At 35.9% G+C, this 16,622-nt stretch overlaps 1 protein-coding gene across 1 annotated transcript in view; it reads left to right on the forward strand.

Moving 5' to 3' along the window:
• Positions 1-16,622, forward strand: part of SRPK2 (SRSF protein kinase 2) — a 281,169-nt gene that overhangs the window by 219,275 nt on the left and 45,272 nt on the right. Inside the window, 5 exon segments of the mRNA XM_036759032.1 lie at positions 10,127-10,292; positions 11,695-11,720; positions 13,340-13,375; positions 13,377-13,587; positions 14,182-14,664. Coding sequence (XP_036614927.1) covers positions 10,127-10,292; positions 11,695-11,720; positions 13,340-13,375; positions 13,377-13,587; positions 14,182-14,664 — 922 coding nt within the window.

Below are 16,622 nucleotides of genomic sequence, written 5' to 3' on the forward strand. Positions count from 1 at the left end.
CTTTGACCTACATTTAGAACACTATAAAAATTGATCAGTTAATGAAATATTCTTGTCAAAATAGTGGAGAACGTTTCACTAACTGATAAATTACTGTACATGTATCACCTCTCCCTGCTAGAGCAACATTTTGTCATATTGTCAAGGAAGACCATGTCTCTGTGTCCTTAATACTTTTGTTAGAGAATAAAAGGCTGAATGGCTTCTGAGTCTAGCTGGTTTGGTAAATCTTAAAGTCTAACTTCATTAATTCCAGTATGTATTTTTTTTCATGGTGTCTTGATTTCTATAGAAGGAAAGGCTCATGGTCTAGATTTTTTTCCCTTAAGAGTAGAATTGTATGGCATGGTTTTGCATAAAAACTGATAATTCACCTTCCCCAAATCCCTTTCCATCTGTGACCTCAGCAAATTTAGATATACTAAGAACCATAAGTATTTTTTGGAGGGAACAACAGAATAAAAATAGTTTCTGAGAGGCCTTTTCCCTACATATGTTTGCCTCTTATTTGTGATCACCCTTGAAAATGAACTGAGAGAACTGACATTTGAGTTAGGAAGGTGTAGAATTCTTGTTCATTGAATTTATTAAAAGTTAAAGAATGACATCATCTTAAAGTCAACACATATATCAGCAATGTACTATGCAGAAGTTTAAGTAGTTAACTAATATAAAATTCTAAGAGTTTGATTTAGTTAAATGGTAATGAATCGCACAGTTACTTCCTTACTGCAAGGATCTGTGACTTCATCATCATAGTAAATAAACTTGCCATCAATATAAAGCATAACTTCATTGTTCTGCTTTTCTGAATTGTTCGGATTGGAAAAAAATTAATCACTTGATAGCTAATATTTTGATCATGTTCCTGTGTTCCAAACTAAACTAGACTGGTTTTCAAACAAGAAATACACGGTCTATTTCTTGGTATTTAAAGACTTTCTAAGTTTGGTCGAACCTGCCAGAATACATGCTCATGTGGCATAACATTCTAGAGATCCAGCATCACACTCATGCCATAATGAGGTGTTGTAATAGGACTTAAGTGGTATTAATATCACAGATAAATTTTTTTTAAAACCAGCAGCATGCTTCAGACTCTAAACTAATTTTGTTTATGGTTGTCCAGACTGTACACCCTTAAGAGTTAAACCTTTACTCTGTGTGTGTGTGTGTGTGTATGTGTGTATGTGTGTGTGTGTATGTATAATTTATATGGGGAGGTGTTGACATGCATATACCCATATACATACACATGTGTATGTGAGGCAATTTGGGTGAACAATGAATTTAGCCTAGAATTTGAATAAAAGGAAGCAAGTGAGCTACATTGCTTTTGGGAAATTTTCAGGGCTTTAAAATAATCCCAAACTTCTCCTTAAAAAAAAGTGTCTTTTTAACATCAAATATTCTTCTGGAGAATATGCATGACTTAGAATCATGAAATACCAGCGTCTTTAAATAATTATAGTTGGTGTCATCCAAAAGGTAATGGAGGTGTCTTGGCTAAGTGGTATGAGTAGTCTACAATATATGATTAACAAAGAATTGCTCACCAGAAGCATTGATATCATCACAAAGATATGTGTACATAATGGGGAATCGTATTTCTTACCTTTCCAATCGGTGGGGGAGAGAGAGAATTTGGAATTGAAAATAAAAATTTGAAAAGAAAAAGAAAAAAAGATGTCACATGAAAAGAAAGTAGGCAGGTCATGTAGCATGAGCAAGAGATACCTAATAGACATTCACAGGATTCTTTAGAATAGAAACCCAGTCAAAAGTTACTCTATCAATACTCTTTGGCTAGCAAGCTTCTACCTGATAGTTTCTGAATTTCAGTGGTATGGAATTCCTAGTTGCCTAGGTGAAAAATTCCCTGTCTTCTACTACTATTTTAAAAAAATTCTATTATTAGTGCAATTTTATTCATCATAGAACTCTTCCTCTTATTTTTCTATCATCTTTTGGTACTCACAAAGATCTGGTTCCCCAAGAGCCTAACATCCGTGGTTATCCTTTCAGCTAATGGATACAATTACTTTCACGTACCCCTACACGCACTGGCCTAGGAGAAGGAGTAGGTAGGCACATACTTTGCTCTCCATTGCCACTTCCTGACGCTCTCTCTAGCATTTTAACTCAGAAATTTCTTATCCTTTGAAATTTATTCTCTCCACATATTGCTATTACTTCATGGTAGTGATTTATATTAGACCATGGGGCCATTCTCATTCCTTTTTCAGTGAGTTTAGTATCTTTTATTTATGTGTTGCAGAAAGTCTCTTTAGGTTTGCATCCATGTAGACTAGGTGTATTACACAGATTCGTATGAGCTAGACTAGGCCAATGAGTTCCCTCTTCTACCCTAAACCTGTGACATAATTCCTCCCTTCCCCCGCTTTTCTCCTGCTTTATTCCATTCTCTGATGAAAAGATAGCACTTTTCCACGACTAAGTCAGCCCTTCTATATGAGACTTACCTATCTGCCTGGATTGTACAAGATTCCTAATTAGTTTCCTTTCTTCAGGTCTCTCCATTCTCTTATCCATCTTTCACAGAGCTACCAAAATGATATTCCTAAAGCACAGGCCTGACCACATCATTTTTCTGCTCAGAAATCTCCAGCCAGCTCCCTTTTGCTTCTGAGATCAAATAACAGATTACATTTGGCATTTAAAGCCCTTCACAATCTGGCTCCAACTTATTTTTCCATTATATTTCACATTACCCCCCATCATGTACTGTGGTCTGACCAAACTGGCCTACTTGTTGCTTCTCAAACACAACGTTCCATCTCTTTTCTCCATTCTTTTGCTTATCTTCCATTTCTGGAATGTACTCCCCCCTCACCTTTGCTTCTTAGAATCCCTAGTAGCATCTTTTAAAGCCTAGCTTGAATGCCACTTCCTAAATGAGGCTTTTCCTGGGGACCACCTCATTCTCCCCAGCCCTAGCCAGCTAGTACCTTGTAATTCTTTCCAACCCAATCACCGTGTTTTTATTTTATATTTACTTATGTGTGCACCCTTTCTTTCCCTCCAGCGGACTACAAGTTTCTTGAGGGCAGGGCTTGTTTTGTCTGGACACACCACACAGCTTACTGATTGCTTGACAGTTTATGCACTGCAGTGGTATCCAAATGTGTCAGGAATTCTAGAGGTAGCCTCCCCCGAGGCCGGGGAGAGCTGTATGAACTAAGATAGCGCCCCCAAATTCTCAGTCTCTTTGTGATCTCAACTCTTCCCCTTCCTCTCATAGTTTATCAGTTGTCATATATTCTTGATTCTCCCTCCACATCATAATTTCATCATATCTCCACACACTATTTCCTGCAGGGTTTTTATTGCTTCAGAATAATTTCAAACAAAACCTCTTTTCCATCTGACATTATTTGAATTTAGCTCTTATATTCAAGGTTATAAAAATTCTCCAAGATGATTTTATATCTCTTCTTATCTATAAATAAGAAAAAAATAGATCAAAATGCAGTTATATGTCTTATTTCTGAAATATTACATACTGAGCTTTACACCTAATATATTTTTTGGTGAATTACGCATGTGTACACACTGGCAATAGGCCAGAGTATGCCATTATTCCTTTTGATTTAGCAGACATGTTTACTATATTTATTTAATGAGAAAGATACTTGATTAGAGAATTATATTTAATAGCCAACACTTATTTAATGCTTTAATCTTTGCAAAGTGCTTTACAAATATTGTCTCCTTTTATCTTCACAACTACCCTGGGAGGTAGATACTATTATTATCTTCATTCGATAGGTGAGAAAATGAAGGCAGATACAGGTGAAGTGACGTACATACTCTTACAGGGACCTTACAGGGTCATACAGCCAGAAACTGCCTGAGCCTGGATTTGTACTTGAGTCTGCCTTCCTGACTCTAGGGCAATAAATATGTTTTTGTTCTGATTTTCCAAATCTCATTTTCATCTTTTCTTATAAATATTTCTGTATTTCCTTTCTGTTATTCATAATTATTTTGTTGTCATAGTTTTTTTTTAATTATATTCACTTACTAAAATTTGCTTAGTCATTCTCTCTACTTTGGACACAAAGATCATTTTTCTCTGTCTCTATCTTTAGCTTTCTGTATCCCTTTTCTGCTACAGATAAATTTAATAATTCACAGAATAGGGTTAGGGTAGTTGCTGATTTGTTTTCATTGTCCACTTAATAAGCCCTCTCTTAGCTGAAGGGAGGCCAATATATCTGTGAAATATAAGTTCATTGAGGATAGGGACTGTTTTTGATTTTTATGTTTGTATCCCCAGAACCTAACAGAATATTTCCCACATAATAGTTGTTAATAAATGTTGAATTAATCTTCAGATTCTTCTCTGTACCCTTTCCGACTATATTTGGTCACCAAATTACTCTGATCTCATTTCAGCAAGCATTTTTTTTTAAGTGACAGGCACTTTTTGCCAGATATCATCTTCAGGCATTGACAGTTCAAAGAGAAGAATGAAACAGTTCCAGCTATCAATTAGTTTACATTCTACTAATGCAAAAACAGTATATACAAGAGTAAATACAAATTCAGCATAAAGTAATCTTGTAGTAGGGAGGAGGATGGAAGAGTATTAATAACTGAGGGGAAAAGGAACGGCTTTGTAGAGGAGGTGTTAATGGAGCCGAGCTTGCCAGAAACTAGGGATTGCAAGAGATTAAGGTGAGTGAGATCATTCTAGGCACGGAGGAGAGCTTGTATAAAGTCTTGGAGATGGGAGATGGAATTTAGTGTGCATGGAACAAAATATGGGACATTTGAACTGGAACATAAAGTGTGACATGAGGAATAATGTGAGATCAATCTAGAAAGATTTGTTGAAGCAAAATTGTGAAAGACTTTAAATGTTGAATTTAAGGTGTTTTAGGGACATGTACGTGGTGATATAGAAGTGGAGCTCATGGGGGAGCTGAAGGCTGTTTACGGAAAAATCATGTAGATATGGGAATCATCTGTTTGCAAATGCTAATTGAACCCGTAAGAGCTGATGAAATCCCTGTGAGAGATTGTAGAAAGAGAAGAAAAGAGGGCTTAGGACTGCCTTAAATACGCTGATACAAGGGTACTATATGCCCACACCCTAGCATAATTCCTGGTGCATAAGAAGTCCTTAATAAATGCTTGTTGATTGATGATCTAGCAATGGAGAATGAAGTGTGGCCAGACAGGTAGATGAACCAAGAGAGTGATGACTTGAAAACCCAGAGAAGATACAGCATCTGTCAGTCGGTAAACATGTATTAAGTCTAAGCTGTGCCAGGCATTATGCTAAGTGCTGGGGAAAAAAGGCAAAAGACAGTCCCTGTCCTCACAGAGCTTACAGTCTATTGGGGGAGGCAACATGTAAACATATAAAACATGTGTTTATATGTAAATATATAAACACATAAAACATTTATATATAAATCCTTTGAAATAGTATAATGAATATTTTAACAAATTTTTGTCTGTCTGAAGTTCTCTTACTTTTAATAACCAGCATTTACTTTTAAATAATCTAATTATAATAAATATGGTTTTGTTTTGATTTCACAAATCTCATTTTTGTCTTTTCATATAAATATTTCTATATTTCCTGTTTTTCATAATTATTTTGTAGTATTTTTTTTATTATATTCACTTACTAAAATTTGCTTTAGCCGTTCTCTCTACTTTGGATGCAAAGATCATTTTTCTCTGTCTCTGTCTCTCTGAATCTCTTTTCTGCTACATAAAAAGCAATTTTGAATATTTTTGTACAAAAAGATAATTTTTTCCCCTATCCATACTTCTTTTAAGGTAAAAATTGATCAGGTTTGTGATTCCAAAAAGTTTTCACGAAATCACATTAACAAAGTGCTAGGATGTGCCTATGCCCCTGTGCTCTTGGCAACACTAAAATTCATCATCCCCATTTAAAAAGTAATTTTTGTAAATTTATTGCATGTAAGGGGATATGTTATTGTTATCTTGATTTGTTATACTCTGATTATTAGGGAATTTGAGTCTCTTCACTTACTGTAGCTAGTAATCATTCATATTTTCAAATTAAAAAAATGTCCTTTGACCATTGCCCTATTAGGGAGTATTTTTTTTGGAGGGGGGGGGAAGGCAGGGCAATTGGGGTTAAGTGACTTGCCCAAGGTCACACAGCTAGTAAGTGTGTCAAGAGTCTAAAGCCAAATTTGAACTCAGGTCCTACTGACTCCACTGCGCCACCTAGCTGCCCCTATTAGGAGGCAGTATTTACTACTGTTGTTTGTATGTATTAATTTCTTATAGATTGTGAATGTTAGGCTTTTTGTGTAATATATTTTTGCAAGTGTTTTCTGAATCTTTTTCTTTTAATTTTAAATATAATGCCTATTTTGTCAGAAACCTTGCTTTGTGTAATCAAGCCCATCAACTTTGTCCTCAATAATTTTTTCATTTGATTGTTTAAAAATGCAAAATTATTCCATTATCTTCTAGATTAATAATTTTTTGTATTTAGATAATTGATACACTTAGTATTTATAGTAGCATACAACATGAAGTACATATGAATCCAAACCCATCTCTCACACCATGTATATCCCATTTTCCCAATACTTTAATTGATCAGTAATCTAGTTAGAGATTCCCTTTAATATTCATTTTTAATTTTTTGCTCCCTTTTGTAATGACAAGAATATTTTCTATATTTTGGATCCAGTTTTGAAGTTTTGTTACCTGCCCATAATTTACTCTTGATAATGGTAAATCTAATTGTAGCATTGAGCATCGTCATCCTCACAGGGATGGTAATTGAATCCATGAGATCAACAAGTGAAATAGTATAAAGGGAGAAAGGAAGGCCCAGGACAGAGCTCACTGGGATGCTCACAGTTAATAGGATGAAGATCCAGGAAAGGAAACTGAGAAGGAGCAGATGGGTGGGAGAAGAACCAGGAGAGAATTTGTCATGAAAACCTAGAGAAGAGATGTATATCAAGAAAAAGTGATTGACAAGGTTGTAGAGAGATCAAGAAAGATGAGAATTGAGAAAAGTCCGTTAGATTTGGCAATTAAAAAATCATTAAAAATGTTAGAGCTGTTTCAGTTGAATGATGAAGTCTTTAGCAGATGTTAGAGAGTTAAGAAGAGAGTGAGAAGAGAGGAAGTAGAGGCCTTGGTTGTAGATGGACGGGAGGGAGGGACGGATCAAGTGAGCAATTTTTTGAGGAGACCAGTGGGCTTGTGTGAAGATAGCAGGGAAGCAGTCCAGTATACAGGGAGATATTGAAGATAAATGAGAGACTGGTGATGATAGAGGGGGCAGTCATTCTTCTCTGTTGGAGAAGACCTTGGACAGGAAAAGGATTGCTTTTTCATGTGAGATGGGAGAAGCGAGAGATAGTAATATAAGGCATTGGGTGATGTGTGATGAGGAGGAAGGATGAAGAGGTCGTTCTAGGAGTGGCTTCACTTTTTAAAGTGAAATACGAGGTAAGGTCAGCTGAAAGGGCAAGGAGAAGGAGAAATATGGGAGCTCTGAAGATGGATAAAATGGTTTGGAAAGGCTGTTTTGGTAAGTGGGATAGCTGAGTCAGGGAACTTTAAAAGGATTAGAAAATAATTTGGAAGCTTACTATATTCTATTCTCTTTTCAGATTTTTCAAGAGTGCTAAGTAAGACTTTTAGAAAAATAGGAATAGTAAAAGTGATCTTAGGTCTCCCTTCTGTGTTACTTTAATCTTGGTTCTATATCTTTTAGCCAAGTTGTCCTTAGGAAAATAATTTTCGAAGGAAGGGAGATAGTAATGGCAAAAAGCAGTTTTGTTCTGTTTAATGATAGTCTTCCATAGTGTTGAACCATATTCTTTCTTGGAGCTATTATGCAGTCCTGTATGGCAGGGCTAAGAATGGGACAAATGAGTGATTAATGTCAGGTCCCTATTTTCTCCCATTTATGGTTACATCAGTCTGTTTTCTTATATGGCAGCCAGATAATGATTTTTTCACAACTATTGCTGGGGATACACAAACAACACCATGGCAGCAATATTGCTCATTGTCTGGCACACAGTAGTAGGCACTTAATCAATGTCTGTTAAATGCAATTGAATTGTTGATTTTAGGAATAGTGTATACTTTTAAAATCTTATTATAATGTTGCCTCCTGCTACTGAGATGATGTATAACATTCAGGAAAGAGGTGGGGGAGGGAATGTTTGGTACGTGAGAGAAACTGAAGAGGAAAAAAAAGAGCAAATTGTTAAAGATGGGCTTCTAACTTGTTCTTTCACGTTTTCAGGAGTCAAGGTGTGTCATCAGAAAACCTTTAGGCCTTAGAGTATGAAACTTCATTATTTCATTTTTCTTTTGTGCTGCATCATAGTAGCTCTTGCTGTAAAGATCAGAGCCATTTCATTCATTCATTGAATTTCATCAAGGAAAAAAATGTACTGTTTCATTTTTTTAAAAAGCCTGATATTTTCTTCTTGGTGATTTTTCCTGATTTTTCCTTGTGATCTTATAGTAGGAACTATGAAAAGGAAATATGGAATCATATCACTTTAGGTGTCTCAGTGGATAGAGTGCCAGCCTGGAGTCATTAAGACCTGAGTTCAGATGCGGCCTCAGACACTGTGTTACCTTGGGCAAGTCACTTAACCTCTGTTTGCTTTAATCTGCTGGAGAAGGAAATGGCAAACCATTCTAGTATCTTTGCCATGAAAATCCCATGGACAGTATTGGCATGCTATGGTCCACAGTGTCATGAAGAGTCAGACATGACTGAATAACTGAACAACAACAATCATTTTACAGTTGAGGAAATGCCATTTAGAGAAGTTGTGACTTGCCCAAAATCTCAGACAGGTGCTTAATGATGGGAGCCAAAACTAGAAGTCAGTACCTGAATTTTTACTTTCGTACAGTTTCTACTAAGCCCCCCATTCCTTTTTCAAACTATTTTAATGTCTTTTAGAATTTTAATTATCTCAGTCAAATTACCTTTAGATGTTCTTTTCCTCAGTCTCAACCATCCAAGTTTTTGCGTACCTTTATAATATCATCTTTCTCATCATCCTTGCTTTCCTTGATGAAACAAAAAACACCTCTGAAGGAATTACACTTAGATTAGGACAGCAACTTTCTAATTTTCTTATACACACATAGGTATATACACACATGTATATATACATATATGCACATGTATATGTATATATGTATATATAGACATATCTCTCTATATATAGATAGATTGATCAATCCCTATTTAAGCCTCTCTTTCGAGGACCTCCAAATCTAATTCTATATGTACATAAAGGAGGAAACACTTAAATTTAGGGTAGTATTGACTAGTAATTTACTCTCCTATACTCAAGTAGCAATAGACGGCATGTCAATTGTCTTAGGACAAACCTGGCTAAATTTATCATCATTCCGTGGACATTATGTAGCTCTGATTTTTTTGGACAGAGCAGCCTTCAGAAAGTACTTACTTGGTTTTAGAGATGCTGTGGTTTGTAGCAAGTGTTTTCTGCCTCGCTGTTCTGCTCATCTTATAGATGAGGAAACTGGCCTTGCTCAGACTCCCGCAGGCATTAAGCATCAGAGCCAGGATTTAAACTTTAAAGTCTCTGATTCCAGATCCAGCAGACTTTGTGCTATACCAAGCAGCCTCTTTTAGCCCTTCTTATACTGTGTCTTCTGTTTCCTTGTTAGTTGTGGTCAAGATCTTTAATTGACTTTCAGAATATTTGGATATTAGTTTCGACATTTATAGATTATATCATGCTGTGAAAAGAATTATTATTTTGAAACTCATTCACAAAGTCTTTTATGGGAAGAACAAATTTCTTGTCAATAAATAAACCATTTCTCCATGAAGAGAGAAATAGGGAGAGTTTGCTTTTAAGTCACTGGCACACTCCAAATCGTTTGTGTTTTGAAATACAAAGTAAGTATTAAGCATTTACTGTGTCCCACACATTGTGCTAAGAGGAATGTGTGTATTTCTTTATTTTGCATTTGTGTGTAGGAAATGAATTCCATTTTTGATGATTGTCTTTTTGTTTAAAATAACTGCCCTTCGTGCCACATGATTGTTTTCTCTTCTCTTCATTTTTTTAATTGTTATCAGGTTCTGCAGGGTTTAGATTATCTACACAGCAAGTGCAAGATTATCCATACTGATATCAAGCCAGAAAACATTTTGATGTGTGTAGATGATGCGTATGTACGTAGGATGGCGGCAGAGGCCACAGAGTGGCAGAAAGCAGGTGCTCCTCCTCCTTCTGGCTCAGCAGGTGATGGACCTGATTCAAACTCTAGTTAAAATAAAGTCAATATTGCTTCTGACTTTCAATTATGTACAGGTAACAGAGAACAATTTTATATGATTTTATCCACTATTATGCTGCAGAGAAGCAGTATGCTTAATGGCTAGAACACTGAGGTTGTAGTCAGGTAGACACAGGTTCAATCCTACCTCAGATACTAAATAGCTGTGTGACCCTGGGCATGTCATGTAATTGCTGTGCTTCAGTTTCTCTTATGTGTAAAATAGGGGCTTTGAATTAGTTGTCCTCTAAGGTTTCTTCCAGTCCTAAATTTATGATTCTATTGTCTATCATCATTTTAAGGTTATCTGAGTAACAGTTTTCATCATTTGATCCATAACATACGAGACTAGCCCCTTACAGCTTGTTAGCAACGTTATTCTCGGAGACAGTTTGGGAGATATATTTGCTCCTTTATGTTAAAAGAGTATCATTCAGGCCAGGGCTGTCCAAAAGGTGGCCTGTGGGCCACATGTGGCCCGCGGTGTGATTTATGTAGGCAGCCTACAAGCATAGAAATTTACATAAATGCTTTAGTAAACAAAGCCAAGCTACCACAGAGCTCTCACTAAAATGGCAAATCAAGATGTATTGTCTATTGTTTCAATAAAAACCTGCGGTTGGACAGTCCTGATTTAGGCTATGAAGTTGTTTTATTCAATTTTGTTAGGCTACAAAAGAATCTGTTTATAAGTTAGGCTCCAAGTATTTAATATGTTTCAGGGCAACTAGATGGCACAGCGGATAAAGTGCCAAGCCTGGGGTCAGGAAGAATCATCTTCCTGAGTTCAAATCTAGCTTCAGGTATTTACTATCCTTGCGGCATTGGGCAAGTCACTTAATCCTATTTACTTCAGTTTCCTCACCTGTAAAATGAGCTGGAGAAGAACATGGCATATCACTCCAGGATCTTTGCCAACAAAACTCCAAATGGGGTCAGGAAAAGTTTGACATGACTGAAATGATTGAGCAACAACAATTTAATTTGTTTCAGTCAAACAAAAACATGCTCAGTATATTTCAAAACACATTGTATATCCAAGATAGCAATAGTTTCACTAACGAAAAATAAATTTATGAATACATGATATTTATGAATTGTTTTATTATGTCATTGGTCATTGCTTTGGGAATGGTTAAGTCAGGTAAACTACTATGAACAGGATTATACTGGATATTATGAGAAATTTTATTGTTCATATCTTATCATTTGCACTTTCTTTAGATCCTTATGAGTGAGATCATTGTTATACTTAAGAGCCTGGTACTTGAAGAGCTATTGAACTATGTTTTTTACTCAAACCACATTTGTAAAAATTTATATGCAGCCTTCTCTAAATATTAATTATTTTATTTCGTTTCATTTTAGTGAGTACTGCTCCACAACAAAAGCCTGTAAGTATCTGAACAATACTCTTAATCTTCATGTCAAAAGAGATTATTGTTGGTCGTTTCAAATATTGACCTTTCAAGTAGTTACTTGTTAGACCTTTTTTCCTTTTGTCCCTTACCCCTTTTAAGGCATTCCTTTTTTGGAGCATTATGTCCTAGTTTCTCATTCTAGTTTAACATCTCTTGTACGTTTAAATAAACATTATTCATGTTTTGAGAAAGTACGCTATCCTTATGCTTACCCTGTGTTTCTTAGTCCTGGTGTGCTCTTGCTTATCTAAGGCTGCCTCTCTCTCTCAGTTGGGATGCTTTCCATAGATTTCATGCTTCTGTGCCAAGATTAATTAATTTTGTTATTTTCTTGAACATTCAGTAGCAGAACTGTTACCTTGTTTGGGGATTAATGATAAAAACAGTTATATGTTTTCCCTGGAATGTTTTTGATTTGATAAAGTTTATCCCAAGTCCCATTTTTGTTTGTTTGTTTTGGGAGCAGTTAACCCTTATACTACTACTTTTTGTAGCTGCTGTTCTCATTATACACTTTCCATAAACCAAAGAGCCTTGTTTGAAGGCACTGATCTGTTTAATACCTACTCCAGTTTAAGTATCCTTAAGTTTACTCAAACAAATTATAAGACTTAGAATTAAGCCTATCTTTGGAGATGTGAACCTGGTTGAATTTTTAGAACTAATAACAAAATACTTTTAGTTGATAGGTCGGATAGAATTGTTCAAATGACCTTCAGTCCATTAGCATAATAGATCGGAAGCTTAGAATGCAGCAGTGCACCACAGTGCACATTAGAAGTTAAAATATAGTGGCAGCTAGGTGGCACAGTGAGTAGAGCACTGGCCCTGGAGTCAGGAGGACCTGAGTTCAAATCCGGCCTTAGACACTTAACACACTTACTAGCTGTGTGACCTTGGGCAAGTCACTTAACCCCAATTGCCCTGCCTTCAAGTTAAAATGTAAGAGGAACCATACTAACTAAATTCCATTGACTGCAGATAACTGGAAAAGTTTCTCTACATAGCTATGGCTTGAGTGAAGCATACTCATGATAGAGAAGGTTTGTAGCACTTTGTGAAGTTGATGGTCAACCTTTACAGAAAAGAGTCTTTTTTTCCCCCAAAACTAAGCAAGTAAAAGCAGCTTTAACTATTTTTCTCTTTTTTTCATCCAGTTGAGTCCTAGTTTTGATTTCTATAAGTTCATTTCTTCTTTACTAATAGCAGCAACACTGGATGAGGTATTGAAACACTAGTAGAAAACAGTACTTTGTATTGACCAAAATTAATTCTTTTGGCATACAAGTTGTATTCAAAGCCTAGAATTCTTGAGCATAGTGAAGACACTGTAGGCTGGATGGACAAGACATAGTCAATTCAGTTCTTTCCCTGTCAAAACAGCACAAAAAAATCTCCAGATGGCACACATAAAACATGGTCTTAGTCAACTATCTTTCCCTTTTCTAGTTTTGCAGAATTTTAAGTAAGAGAGAAGGTTTATGTAGAAAAATTTTTTTTTTATTTTTGCTATGCTGCTAGCCATCATGTTGCTATAAATTGCTTCAAAAGAATAGTAAACTGACCTGTGGTGTTTTCTTAAAATGTTGTAGATAGGAAAAATATCTAAAAACAAAAAGAAAAAACTGAAAAAAAAAACAGAAAAGGCAGGCAGAGCTTTTGGAAAAACGCCTTCAGGAAATAGAAGAACTGGAGCGAGAAGCTGAAAGGAAAAAAATAGAAGAGAACATCACTTCAACTATACCCACGAATGATCAGGAAGATGAATACCACCCAGAAGTAAAACTAAAAACAGCAGGATTGAAGGAGGCAGCTGATGAAGAACCTGCAAATGATGATGGTCAGTGAAGCCTCTTGTGTCCAGCCTTACTAAAAATAAATGAAAATTTATGATGGGGAAGTGGCTTGTGGTCAATGATCTATCAGGTCTTCATGTTTAATAATCACATATTTGTAATGTATCCAAAATTAATTGACTAGTTTCCACTTGGTATTATACTTGTTTCCATGGTACTTTGTAAATGTCTTTTTACTTTTTGAGCATTTGGGGAAACAAGATAGTGATACAACTACAACATATGTTGGCTCAGATCCTAGTGTTCAATGCTCAAGACAAAAAATTCCAAAGGAGTTGGGTACTTCGTTTTCCTGCTATACCTGTGATAATATTTTATTAATAATTTTTTTTATTTAAAAGTGTTCTTTTTTGAGGAATGAAGTGTGCTAGGATGAAAGGGGTAAGGAAAACAAGAACATAACAAAAGCATATCTCAGGTTCTTTTTTTAAAAAATCCTGATAAGTCTTCAATTCTTGATATTTCATATAAATATATATATTTAGTTTTAAAGTCAGTTAAATTTTTTCTTGAAGAGTTAAGTGTCTTTTCAGAAAGAAATATGAAATAATCATTCTTAACACATTAATTTTTTTAAGGTGAAACTGAAGATCAAGAGGAGAAAGAAGATACTGAAAAAGAAAACACAGAAAAAGATGATGATGATGTTGAACAGGAACTTGCCAACACAGACCCTACATGGATAGAATCCCCCAAAACAAATGGCCATATTGAAAATGGCCCATTCTTATTGGAACAACAAATAGAAGATGAAGAAGATGATGAGGAAGAGTGCCCAAATCCAGAGGAATATAATCTTGATGAGCCAAATGCAGAAAGCGATTATACGTATAGTAGCTCCTATGAACAATTTAATGGTGATTTGCCAAATGGACGACATAAAATTCCTGAGGCACAGTTTTCAGAGTTTACAGCTTCAATGTTTTCTGGGGCTTTAGAGTCTGTGGCCTGTGGCTCTGCAGTTTCGGATGGATCGGCTCTAACTGAGCAAGAAGAAAACAGTCCATCTCATGACAGGAGCAGAACAGTTTCGGCATCCAGTACTGGAGATCTGCCAAAAAGTAAGTGCTTCTCCTCTCAACTAGCTGCTTTTTTGCCTGAAAAAAGGCATACTAGAACTTTTAAAAAGGATAAGTGGTGGAGGAAAGGCATGTGAACATATTAGTACTTTTCATTTGGGGGAGCACATACCAAGAACTTTTGTGGACAAATGAAATGTTAGAGTCACTGCCCTTGGACTTTCTCTTACTCTGATTGTAAATCCATTTCAGACTTTTTGAAGTCTTGAGAATATGTTTTATATGAGTCTTTTAACTTTCAACGCTTACAGAGGCAGCCTGGTGAACCAGCTTGGTAGATCTAGGTCTAGTTCTGCCTTTTTTCACATACTAGCTATATGATGCTGGCCAATACACTTCTAAATATTTTAAGCAAACCTTGAAGATCAAATAAACTGCAGAGAAAGTGCCAATCTGAATTGGTTTAAGGGAGTTTTCTTATCTGGGAATTCCCTATATCAATGAAATCATAGATCTGTACCTATTCTTTTCCCTTTTAACTAATAAGAATTACAGACTCGTTTTTTTCTGTATCAAATCAGTGTCATAACATCTATAAAAAGAATTTTAAAGATTCCCAGTGCCCAAGAACATATGTTCTGCAGCTTTCCCAGATTTAATCGTTTCATGTTGTATCCTGTTGCATCTATTAGTGCTAATAGTATCTCTTTGGGGAGAAAATTATCTCCAGAAATAGTCTGTATCTTTTTGAGAAGCATTGTTCTACAGACTTGCAATCCTGCCAGAAAGTCTGAGGCTGGTGGATTACTTGAATTTGAGAGTTCTAACTGCATTGAGCTAAGCCAGTCAGGGGTTCTCACTAAGGCTGGCAGCAATATGTTGAGTCCACTGGAGTGGAGACTACCAAGCTTCCTAAGGAAGGGCAAACTAGCCCAAGTTGAAAACAGCAGACCAAAGCCTCAATGCAATCAGCTTTACATCTAGCCTGGGCAAGATCGGAAGAGGTAGTTAAATGGGGACAGTGTAGAGTAAAACTCTTACCCTCCTTGTTTTGGTTATTATGCCTTTCTTAATATTGTCTATAATTGCATTAGTTTTTTTAATCTTCTAAATCAATCACATGGTTGACCCTATTTAAACCTCCTGGTGAGTGTTGGTTTTCTTTTAAGTGTTCCATGGATTCTCTTCTGCATTTTTTAAAAAAATGTGACTATCCCTTCCCACTGAACAACCCCCTCTCCCGTAATCCCAACTCCACCAATACAACTCTCCCTTGTAACAAATACATATACTCATGTAAAACAAATCTCAGTATACTGGGCATGTTTAAAATGTATGGCTCAGTCCTCCTCTCTAGTCCACCACTCTAGCTGAGAGGCAGGAAGCATGCTTCACTGTTAGCCTTCAGACGTCATTATTTGTTCAATTCATCAGTCAGAATTCTCAAGTCATTGTGTATGTTTTCCTTTATGTTATTATAGTTGTTGTGTAATTGTTCTCTTGGTTCTGCTTATTTCTCTCTGTATCAAGGATCATGGGGTCATAAATTTAGAGCTTGAAAGGACCTGGGAAGCCATCTAATCCTCTTATTTAGTAGATGAGGAAACTTTAACTCAGAGTGGTTAAGTGACTTGTCTAGGGCTGAACAGCCAGTAATTGTCAGAGGTGGGATTTGAACCGAGGTCTTCCAGACTCCAAAGTCTAGCACTTTAGCTATAATATCATTTTGCATCATCAGTTCACATTTTCTAATTATATTGTATCATTTGGAAAAAGTTTCACATTGAGATAATTTTCACTTTATTAGTCTTTTTGAACTGGAAAATTATCAGCAATATAATCATATTTTGATAATTTGTTTAGCGATTAAAAGTAGACTGAAAAATGTGTAATCAGGTTATGAAAGTACGGTCACCATTTATATTTTTTCTCATAGTTTAATTGTATTAAATACAGTTGATGGAAAGGGTACTGGATTTGGAACTGTAGGACCTTAGTTC

Source organism: Trichosurus vulpecula, chromosome 5 (genome assembly GCF_011100635.1).
Source record: "Trichosurus vulpecula isolate mTriVul1 chromosome 5, mTriVul1.pri, whole genome shotgun sequence".
In the NCBI taxonomy this organism is placed as follows: Eukaryota; Metazoa; Chordata; class Mammalia; order Diprotodontia; family Phalangeridae; genus Trichosurus; species Trichosurus vulpecula.